This window comes from Wolffia australiana, chromosome 3 (assembly GCF_029677425.1).
Source record: "Wolffia australiana isolate 7733 chromosome 3, ASM2967742v1".
NCBI lineage: Eukaryota > Viridiplantae > Streptophyta > Magnoliopsida > Alismatales > Araceae > Wolffia > Wolffia australiana.
Window position 1 is genome coordinate 8,351,344 of NC_135837.1, and position 11,218 is coordinate 8,362,561.

Here is an 11,218-nt window from a genome sequence, read left to right on the forward strand (position 1 = left end):
AATCATAAGCAATTTATTTTTATTTTCACTTCTAATATTTCATATTTTAACTTCAAATTTTATGCCATACATAAAAACGAATATTTTCTCACTAAAATTTACAGTATTTTTCTATTTGACTGTAATGTAAGTTCTTGGAAAAAAACAGTCCAACTCACTAAAATGCATGGCAATATACTATCTTCTTGTTTTTGTTTCTTATATGTACATTTCTACTATCTTCTTTTGGGCCAATACTTGTCAAATTTGTTGTGCTCTGGTTTTTGGTTTTCAGAATGATCATCACGATGAGAACTGCGCTAAGGCGAGTACTGTCGATCGAGCGGCCTGTTCTTTCCGGCCAGGCTAACTGTTCGTCATTTGCTGCTAATCCCGTCGAGGGCATCACCCCGGCGCCCAATAACAAGCTTTTCGTTGGGGGTGATTGTTCTCTGTCTGCGATCTTTTTCCCTTTTTATGTTCTGGGTTTGTGACATTTGAAGAAATATTTCAGGGTTATCGTGGTCAGTTGACGAGAAATCCCTGAAAGACGCGTTCTCCTCTTTTGGGGATGTTACCGAAGGTGACTTTCTTACTGAGCCTGAAAAAAAATGACTTTTTTTTAGTTTCCATGTGATTCCTGCTCCGAGATTTTTCTTGAAATCATTGCACTATGTATTCTCTCATCAATGTTTGGTGCAAATTTCCACAATCTGATCACTGCAGACCTAACTTCAGGGCTTGTTGTGAATTCAGAAGGCCCTCGATTTGCTCTCTCCTCCGTAGATTAGGGACAGTGAGTATTTAATTATTTGATTGCCGTTTCAAAGTAGCAACCTCTGGTGGTTGATCGGTATCGATTTATGGCCTAAAAAGTTTTGAGGCATAGAAGCAGATCTAGTGCCTATGAACTTTAGCGTAGAAGCTAGAACAGTTATGGGCTTTATTGTTACGATTTTTTTTCTGCCGTAAGCAATTTTCCATGGTTATTTGCTCTTCATGTTGATGTTCAAGTCCATATTTTTCACAAACAATATAGGATAAAATTTAAAATTTTACTCATGAAATTACGTCATCTGGTGTTAGGAGTCCAGATGTTCTTAACACATGGTTCGACCTGCATTTGCAGTTGGATTTTTATGGCTCGTTTTTCTTATTAATAACCTTGATGACCATTTATTCTTCTACAGAATATGTGTGCTAGTTCTGGAGCTCATTAACATCTGAAGTATCAATTTTTTTTACAATTTTCCTGCAAAACACCCATGGGTTGAGAATGCTGTTTTAAATAACTCCAACTACCCATTTCTCTGTTGTTTCTATAATTTTCAGATTAATTTTGTTGCATATTTTTTGGGTTGTGGGCATTTTTTTCTGCGAATCAAAGCAACAATGCCATGAAAATTTAAAAAACGTTTCGTGCAACTTGATAAAAAAATACATTTTTTGCCAGCGCTTTGTACATCGACAGGAATACTTGTTTTTGTTCTTGATCGAAAATTATATATTTTAATAAAATAAAAAAATTAACAGTCATCACTGTGTGCTTAAGTAGGAGAAAGTATCTTTTTTTTTTTTGAGAAATAACTGATTCTGGCTATAGTTTGCGGCGTCGACAAGAAATTCTTTTTTCTAATTTTGTGGCTTTCAATCTTCCACATGAAAAATATATTGTGTGTTGTACTTGATGGATATAATATATATTTTTTGATCGAGCCATTGCTTCTTATATTCAGGTTTTCTGCTTTGCTAATAAATAAGTAACTTGGCAATGCAGTGAGGATAATGTACGACAGAAATTCCGGCAGGTCAAGAGGCTTCGGATTTGTCCATTTGTCGAACAATGAGGAAGCCTCTGCCGCCAAGGATGCCATGGATGGCAAGGTATCTACCAACCTATCTATCTACCTAACTACCTATCTTTATATCTATCTACCTATCTATCTATCAATCCACTGATCCATATCTCCATCTGTCCATTCGTCCATGTGTCTGTCAGTTCTATATTCTCCATGTGTTTAACAACTTTCATTTTACTTGATCTATGTTACCATGTAATATCTGTCACCCATCTCTCTCTACCTGCCAATAATCTCTCTCTCTCTCTCTTACATCGCAGGCATTCCTTGGCCGGCCGCTGAGGATAAATTTTGCTGTTGACAAGGTCCGTGGTGAGCCCATTGTTGTGCCAAGGGTTTCCAGCTAGGGGATCTAATTTTATCCATGTCCCCTTGACGTCATGAAATGTTTCTTGAAAGTATCTAAGATATTAGCTTCGATACTTTTTTTTATTGTCAAAAATATACATCAAAGTCCAAATACATAGAGGGTCAGTAATTTTATACCGGTTCATTTTCATTTGAGCCATAAATCCAATGAAGTTCTGTATCTAAATCTTCATAAACTGTTTTGCTTCCTCTCTAACCCGTGAACTCAAGCCTTAAATTGAGCTTCCAACAACTTAAAACCTTGGAATAAAGATAATTCCAAGTCTGCAATGGTGTTCTTATATCAGCAGTCATTACACTGTTGTTAAGCCTGCACGGGCAGGGCGTAAGAGCCTAGCAAATACACCAACAAGAGGGGCTGTGTTATAGGTGCATGGCTCACCCTGCTTGTAGTTCCTCCTCTCATCATGAAACTCATCTTCCTCATCAGGCCCACCAACAAGAGCTCCCACCAGCACATTCGGGTTATCCCTAGCCTGACCATACCACTCGTCATACCCCTGCGTGCACCCCACGAACCCTTTGCTCTCTCTGTACGCCGCAATTGATGCGGCCCGGTGGTGCACCTGGACGGGGTATCTCGGCCCAAAGCCTACCATGTAACTCATTCCTTTGGGATTTCCCCCAAGTATGTAATCTGCTGCTGCCTTTGCTTCTGCCAGGAGTGCTGCCGCTGAGGAAGTGCCGTGGGGACATTTCAGCTCGGCCCCGTCTCGGTCTAGTGAATCCCCATATACTGCCAGCAGAAAGGCAGCACTTGCCACGTACTGCATGTTATTCCATGGACGCACAAACATCATTCCTCCTCTTGTTCTCTTCACATTCTTCCCGGCACCGTTCAGGCCCATGCAGGCACATAGATAGTGCACTGCCATGGAGTCCATCATGCTCACCACCTTGGCATCGTCCTTTTCCATGGCTGCTGTCTTTTCTCTCAGCATCTGTGGAATAAAGAAAGTCCCCATTTAGAGAGAATAACAAGTGGAATTTGAGGTTGGGGGAGGTCCAGGACCAAAATGAACTGCATCCACTTGCTTTCCTTGGAGCTCACCCATCTTGGGACTACTATAGGTTATATTTATAATTTCAGAGTCCAAGATATTGGAAGATTGGGGCGGAGACCACCTTGGAAGCAGTCAAATCTACTATCATTATTCAGAGTTCATGCTGATGGACGGTAGGGAAGGAGACCACCTGGCAGGAGAGCCCAGGACTTAGGGTTCAAAACAGACCAAATATTCTTCTATCATTAAGAGATTAACACCATCCTTATCAAGGAATCATAGAAGAATAAGAAATGGGTTGCAAAGTCCAACAAGATTCTCAGGAGACTGCTCATCTTAGGACTATTCAAGGCGAACCATGCTTAGAAAAGAACCGTCTACCCAAATCTACGGTTAGCAATAACAGAAGATGGAGAATACTTAAACTCAGAGTTCATACTAATGGGCGGTTGGGGAGCAGACCACCCTGGCAGGAGATCTCAAGACTTATGGTTCAAAACAGACCAAATATTCTTCTATCATTAAGAGATTAACACCATCCTTATCAAGGAGTGATAGAAGAAAAACATCATCTTAGGACTATTCAAGGCGAACCATGCTTAGAAAAGAACCGTCCGCCCAAATCTACGGTTAGCAATAATAGAAGATGGAGAATACTTTGGACTCATGGATACTAATGGACACTAATGGACGGTAGGGGAGCAGAGCCCAAGACTTTAGTTCAAAACAGACCAATATTCTTCTATCATGAAGAGATTGACACCATCCTCACTAAGGGATGATAGAAGAATAAGAAATGGGTTGCAAAGTCCAGCAAGTTTCTCAGGAGACTGCTCATCTTAGAAAAGAACCGTCTACCCAAATCTACTCTAAGCAATAACAGAAGACGGAGAAAAGAGATCACCGTAGAGGCGAGGACTTGGACGCCGGCGAACTTGAGGTCCCAGCTGAACTCGGCGACGGCCCAGGAGGTGGCTCCAAAGGCCACGGCGTGGCGCAGGAGATAGCTCAAGTACACGGTGGAGTTGGCCGCGCGATAGAGCCACGCGGCGGCCCAGAGCAGCTCGTCAGCGTACCCCGTCGAAGGATAGAACGGTGCCGCGGCGGGGATACTTACGTGATAGCACCCCCGTTGCTCGTCGGCGAAGCGGAAGAGCTGCTCGGCGCGGCGAACAAGGAGAGTTGAGTAGGCGGGCCGGCTTCGGCGGAAGACAAGGGAGGCAGCGGCCATGGCGGCAGCGGTCTCGCCGGCGAGGTCCGAGCCGGGCTTGCCCGGGCCGAGCCTGTAGGCTCGCCGCGACGTGGTCATGTCTTCTGGGCGCTGCCAGCAGTAGTGGTCGGCGTGGGCGTCGCCGACTTGTGCCCAGAGCTCGTCGGCCCGGGCGTGGGCCTTCAGGAAGTAGTCCGTGCCCCACTTGATGGCCGCGAGAGCGTGCTCTAGTTGGCCTTTCGCGGCGAGGTCTTCGCCGTATTCCACCGCCCCCCACGCCAGCATCGTCACCGTAAACGCCATCGGCAGCCCGAACTTGACGTTGTCCCCCGCGTCGTAGTATCCCCCCACCAAGTCCATCTGCGTGTTATTTTTCCTTGGAGAGAGACACATAAGTCTAGAGGCGAAGAGAGACCAAGAGCCATGCAGAAAGAGAAAGAAGAGAGACGTCGAAAGATAAGCATAGGGGAAGAGAGACCAAGAGCCATGCAGAAAGAGAAAGAAGAGAGACGTCCAAAGATAACCAGAGGGGAAGAGAGGAGAGAAAAAATAATAGGTGTATTCTGGATTCGAGAGAGAGAGAGAGAGATAGAGATAGAGAGAGAGAGAGAGAGGTAGACCGAAAAAAGGACACAGGGAAAGACCTCGGCAGAGACAAATTTGGAGAGAGGAGGGAGAGAGAGCATGAGACGTTAGCAGAGAAATAGCAATGGAAATCGAAGAGAGAGCGGGGAGAATAGGGAGAGGAGCGATATGGAGGGACAGACACAGAAAAGATGTGGAAATAGAGAAGTGGTATGCATAGATGAGAAACATGGGGATGCATAGGGATATAGGATCCAAAAAGAAAGTTACAAAGAGAAGGAATAGATCGAGAAAATAAATACAGATAATGGGTAGGCGGAGATAGAGAACGCATGCTGAGAGAAACTGTGGGATAAAGAGAGAGAGGGAGAGGGAGAGAGAGCGGATAGAATAGGAAGAGGAAGGTTATAGAGGGACACACACAGAAGCGATAGGCATAGAAGAGAAACACGGGGATGCATAGAGATAGAGAAAAGAAATACAGATGATTGATAGGCAGAGATAGAAGACGCATTCTGAGAGGAACTACAGAGATTGAGAAGGAACGGTGGGATAGAGAGAGAGAGAGAGAGAGAGAGAGAGAGAGAGAGAGAGAGAGAGAGAGAGAGAGAGAGAGAGAGAGAGAGAGAGAGAGAATGGTAGAACTTACGCCTTGCTCGAGACCGTCCGTAAGGGCGGAGTGGTGGCGCCAGGAGACGCGCTGGTTGTAGGGAAGGCGGCCAGATCGCTGCGCCTCAAAGTAGAGGAGGCTCTTGGAGAGGGCGTCTGCATAGTCGAACGACCAAGCTCGAGCTAAAGAGAGAAATGAGAGGACGAGCAAGCCGAAGAGAGAAAAAGAGGCTGAACGAGGTAAGCCCAACGTCATTCCTTCTGTTCTGAACGTCCTCAAAACACTTCTTAATCCTCTTCCTCTTCTTAGCGGGATTTGGGGTCCTTTCTATACTTCTGAAACGCCAAATAGAGGAGGGTGAGGTGAGGAACTGCAGTTAATGAGGTAAGCAAAATGAAGAAGAATTCCCGATCCGTCGACTGCTGGCTACAGCTGCTGCTAGTACAAGGAATAATGAGTAAATAAAGAGAATATAGAGAGGGAATGAGATCTAGAGAGAACGAAAGAAAGAGACGGGCGAGGGAGAAGCGGTACAGCATGAGCATGGGAGAGAGACGGAGAGGAAGATAAAACAATGAGCATGCGTGTGAGAGCGAGAGATTGGCGGGACAATGTGTGCGTGTATGTAAAAAGAAGAGAGAGAGATGGGCAAGAGAATGTGTGTGTATGTGATTGTGTGTGAGGAAGTGAGAGAGAGATGGGCAAGAGAATGCGTTTGTATGTGATTGTGTGAGGAAGAGAGAGATAGGCTCGAGAATGTGTGTGTGTGATAGTGTGAGGAACAGAGAGAGAAGGGCTAGAGAATGTGTGTGTGTGATTGTGTGAGGAAGAGGGAGAGGGGGAAAGAGAGAGAGAGAGAGAGAGAGGGAAAGAGAGAGAGGGGGAAAGAGAGAGAGATAGAGATAGAGAAGGTAAGAGAAAGAGGGAGAGAGAGTCACGAATATGGAAATGTCTATAAGGAAGAGAGAGAGTGGGAGACAAAGAAAAGGAAAGAGCTAGCGGGACAGAGATAGAGGAAGAGAGAGAGGGTGAGATAAAAACAGAGTTATCGTCTAGCGAGTGATGGAGATTCTGAGCGAGGAAGAGAGATAGAGAGAGAATAATGTAAGGAGTTGGAGAGAGAGAGGCGACGATTCGGAGAAGTAACTGTTGATAACGGTAGTGAGAGGGAAAGTGTGTTGCTACCAAAGGTGGAAACGAGGTTGAAAGGCAGAGACAGCCCACGGATCTGGGAAGGTCTTCAGTCAGCTGAAGCCGAATCGCCTTTGTCGACGGCTTCCATGCCACATGAAAGAGGGAAGCAGCCACGTGAAGCCTCTCCTTCAATGCCACCGACATGCTGGACGCCCCTTCTCCTTTCAAGGCGCATGTTTAATACCCCCCTCCATAAAACCTCTGGCTTGCTCCAAAACAAGTTTTTGGCCCCTCGTCACACCCACTACTCTAGACCAAGAATAGGGTGACTCCTAAAGAGCTGAAAAGGCAACATCTTGGATGTTCAGACTGGGTCAAGTGCATTGGAACTTCAGGGTTATGACTCGCCCAACTCCATACTCTTTTGCAGGTTGCACATCTCTCAGTCATTCCAAAACATATCTGAAAAATCTTCCCTCCATTTGGATGAATTCCCTAGGGAGACAAATCCTTATGGAATATTGAAATTTTTTTAAAACTTTTTGGTCTCGTACCACACTAAACCCATTTGAAACATTCGAAAAATAATTTACCTTTCTATCGACATTAATCATCAAATACTTTAATTTTTATCACCACAAAAACAGTCCTATCTTGGGATATTCCCATCTTATCATCATAGCAATGAGAAGTGTATCTTACAGTAATACTATAAAAATAAACTTCATGGAGCGACGGAGGAGAAGAACTAAGGACATCAATATCTAGAGGTGGCACAAACCTCATTTTGATGTAGGTGATGTACCTTTTTAAATCTCTTGATCAGCCTCTAGAGATCCCTTCATCAATGTACCGTTGAATAGGAATGGTCCTTTCAAGTTTTTACTTCACAAGGCTGACCACTACTGGGCCTTGGAGGATTGAGGATCATATTTTTGGAATATCACACACTCTTTTCCTCGATCTGGTGCCATAGGAATGGACAGTGAGCATTAATAAGGGCAAGTTACAGTTCCCTCACTCGAGTTGATCCTGAGCTAAGAGATTAATGAGGTGACAGATCTTCCTTTCAATACCACTAGCTCTGGCGTTGGGGAAGCCTTAAAGTAGTCTGATATCCTTCTTTAGACCATTAAGGCACCTAATCTAAGTATTATTGAAGTAAATCACGAAATATTTTAGGAAAGTCCACCAATATGCAGGAGTCCAATAATCTATAGAAAATATTATTTTCCATATAATCGTCTTTATATAGGTCAATACGGTTGGTAAAAAATCAAAACAATGAGATCATTGGTTGAATACAATAGTTCCAGATAACTTGATAAAAACATTATATTACCATTTATATCAATCATATTTCAACCCATACGTATTACAGAAATATATATATACTTCATAATATGATTTTCAGAAATCCTTAAAGAGTTATTAATATATATATATATATTAAAAATATATTTTTTTTAAACTGCATGAAGTAATGCGGTAAAATAAATAATTTATTCAATTTTAAGACTTAGTATATTTCTATCGTTTTAAATGTTTTTAAATATGGTATCATTACACATATTTTATGAAAGAAGGGATTCATAATATGTAATTAAATATTTTTTTGACTTAATTGGCCCAAACTATGGGGGAGATCAAACAACATTACCCACAGTGGAAAGCAGAAAAGGTTCTTAATATTTTTGATGCATTATGATATTTTTTAGATATTGAAAGAGGGGGTAAGTCTACAACATATAGTAATGTAACGTTTAGGATTTCATTATCTTCATTTAGAGAGCTCACAATATTATCGTATGAAGTGAGTCATAGCCTTCTATAACAGGTTGAGGCAAGCTTCTTCACATAACTAACCATTGGTTAGACACGGCCTTCTCTGGTCCAAAAACTTATATCACATGGAAATATTGGGGTGGATGGTGTACCTTATCTATTATCCATCCCTTTACAAATGGTTGCTACATTGCTGAAATCTAATGTCATCATCCATTCGAATATCAGCGTTGCCCTTTGTTTCAGGGGTTGGATGACGATTTGGGATTTTGGTGGCAAATATTGGTTTCTTACAACATTTGGTTTTAAATTAATAAAACATCTAAATAATTATCATATTATTATGAAAAAAAAATACGCAGTTAATTTTGTTAAGTTAATACTATTAAGCTAGCTGATTGTTATAGAATCAAGTCGAGCATGTTAAAATTGTTGGAGGAATAAGAGGATACCATACCAAGAAATTAATGGTCAATTTCCGAATGCAAATTCACTCAACTGGTCAAAGCCCAACATGCAATGTCTATCATGATCTATAACCAAGTTGTTTAACCAATCATTACACATATGTATGCCTTTACAGTTGGTAATTGTCATTTACATTAGGGAATTTCATAAGTATTAGTACGTTTTTTATTTTATGTATGCCTTTATGAATGGAACCATGTCCCCAAATAAAAACAAAATGATCGATGGATCTTTGTTATTGATAATTGGGACAGAGTTGGATATCGGATTTCCGGATTGCTGATCCAAAATACATCATTCATCACGGTCTGTTCCAGTATCCAATATCCGGAAAACATTTAATATCCATCTGTATTGGATATTGGCATCTGAAATAGTCTCAATTTCGTCTTGATATTGGATATCAGATATCAAACGGATTTTGGATGTGCATACACTGCTTAGATGTGCGTAATTTAAGCAAATAATATGGCTCTTTCAACACATAATTCATGAGCATAAATAAATTTTGTAGCTCACTAAAATCTGAAAACTTAAGTACAATGATCAATACGGATCAAATCCATAGAGGGTAAGGGTTGACTGTTAAAAGGGTTGACTCCTTCAGCTAGATGAAATTGGATAACTAAGTTGATAAAATATTATAATAAATTAGATACTTACTTTTAAGAGACATATTTCCAATTAAACTAAAGTGCGACAAAACGAGATTAAAATACATAAATAAATTAGTGAGAAATTGAATCCATACAATGGAATAAACTAAGTCAAATCTATAATATCTGATAGAGATGTTTTCAAACTTTTCTAAGGATTAAAAAAAGTGTTTTTTAATTTAAGAATTTTTAAATAACAAGAAAATTAACAGATAATCCACATGATTGAATTTGATCAGCTGATTGACTTTAAGTGAAATCAGGGTGAAACGCTAATATACTTTGACCAAAATTACATTATCAGAAACTAGACTGGAGGCATAAATATCTTATGAATATGTGATTTTTTTCATTATAGAATCTTTGGTATCTTGGAATATTATTAAGGTTGAAATCAAGTTCAAAGGTTTTTACGTACCTTGTTATACACTTTTGGATTTTTTCAGCATGTTCTCAACCATTATCCGTCTCTTTTGATGGATTGACAAGATTTTTCACCCATACAAGCATTGTCAAGCCAACATTGAAATTTATTCTAATTTTGACAAAAAAATCTGACTACAATCTTGATTGTTGATTGGTTTCTTAGGAAAGTTTGCCATCAAAACGGAGAGAGAGCTAAATTGATTTGTATGAACGTGAAGTATCCTGACTTCAGCTTCAGTGAAAAGGCATAGGCCTGCTTTCTCTGTCATGCTAGAAGAGTTTTCAGCATCATGCACATGGTTTAGCCACTGCTTAAAGTGGTTAAAATAAATTTTTATGGCTGGATATCCATCCAATGCCTCATTATTGTGCCATTTGTTCGATGAACAAACAATCTACATTAGCTCCATATCAAAAACTTAGATTTTAAGAGGGATATATAGTTGAGGTGGATATTGGTTTGAGATTTTGGTATGGGCCAGAAAATATTCATTTCTATAAACCACAACAGGCAACCTATGGGCCAGCGTTTTCCCACCTATGTGACGCCACATTTGGGTTAGCGCTCTTGCTCTAGTTTTCCTGAGCACCTCCACTTATTAACAGAATTATGTTAGGTGATGTCATGGGCCCATGCCAATAAGTTTACTTCTTCTGCCTTATCAGTGTATAAATTTTGTCAAAAACTAAAAAAAATAGTAAAATATTTGAATTGCCTATCTTTTAGTTATAAGGCGTTATTAAACAAAAAAGTCATCATTTTTTAAAATTTGATCTTCTAGAAATACAGGAATTTCTCAAATAAACGATTAGACATTAAATCTTAGAAAAATGCCAGATCAAGCCTAGTACATGATGGATCTGATTGTACATGATAATGGGTCTGATTGTACATGATAATGGGTCTGATTGTACATGATGGATCTGATTGTGGAATCATATGGGACTTCCTCCATCATTCTTCAACCTTCAAGGGTATTAATCAAGTGCCACTTTGACATTTGAACTCCATGTGTCATTGGTACGAGAGTTCTCTTTGAGTTCATGTTCAAGGAATGATACATATGCAAAAGTCGAAGTAGAGGAACTCAAGTGAAGACATGTATATGATAGTTTCAGGTGAAGTCTTTATA

General features: G+C 40.6%; 2 protein-coding genes across 2 annotated transcripts; one reads left to right on the forward strand and one right to left on the reverse strand.

Moving 5' to 3' along the window:
- Positions 1-208: 208 nt before the first annotated feature.
- On the forward strand, positions 209-2,777 carry LOC144700855 (glycine-rich RNA-binding protein 4, mitochondrial-like). Its single transcript, XM_078572411.1, has 5 exons — positions 209-420; positions 494-562; positions 1,757-1,863; positions 2,099-2,143; positions 2,638-2,777. The coding sequence occupies exons 1-5, from the start codon at positions 276-278 to the stop codon at positions 2,680-2,682; spliced, it is 411 nt and encodes a 136-aa protein (XP_078428537.1). The 5' UTR covers positions 209-275; the 3' UTR covers positions 2,683-2,777.
- Positions 2,441-6,426, reverse strand: GH9B8 (glycosyl hydrolase 9B8). Its single transcript, XM_078572410.1, has 3 exons — positions 5,656-6,426; positions 4,116-4,781; positions 2,441-3,148 (listed from the first exon to the last, which is right to left on the reverse strand). Exons 1-3 carry the CDS (start codon positions 5,869-5,871, stop codon positions 2,501-2,503), a joined length of 1,530 nt encoding a protein of 509 aa, XP_078428536.1. The 5' UTR covers positions 5,872-6,426; the 3' UTR covers positions 2,441-2,500.
- Positions 6,427-11,218: the final 4,792 nt, after the last annotated feature.

Bases quoted from the DNA above. Each gene is read 5' to 3' on its own strand.
- LOC144700855 (XM_078572411.1), top strand. From the start codon at position 276: ATGATCATCACGATGAGAACTGCGCTAAGGCGAGTACTGTCGATCGAG. The intron at 421-493 runs GTGATTGTTCTC...GAAATATTTCAG, and splicing joins TAACAAGCTTTTCGTTGGGG to GGTTATCGTGGTCAGTTGAC. The intron at 563-1,756 runs GTGACTTTCTTA...TTGGCAATGCAG, and splicing joins TTTTGGGGATGTTACCGAAG to TGAGGATAATGTACGACAGA.
- GH9B8 (XM_078572410.1), bottom strand. From the start codon at position 5,871: ATGACGTTGGGCTTACCTCGTTCAGCCTCTTTTTCTCTCTTCGGCTTG. The intron at 4,782-5,655 runs GTAAGTTCTACC...AATAACACGCAG, and splicing joins CGGACGGTCTCGAGCAAGGC to ATGGACTTGGTGGGGGGATA. The intron at 3,149-4,115 runs GTGATCTCTTTT...TTTATTCCACAG, and splicing joins TCCAAGTCCTCGCCTCTACG to ATGCTGAGAGAAAAGACAGC.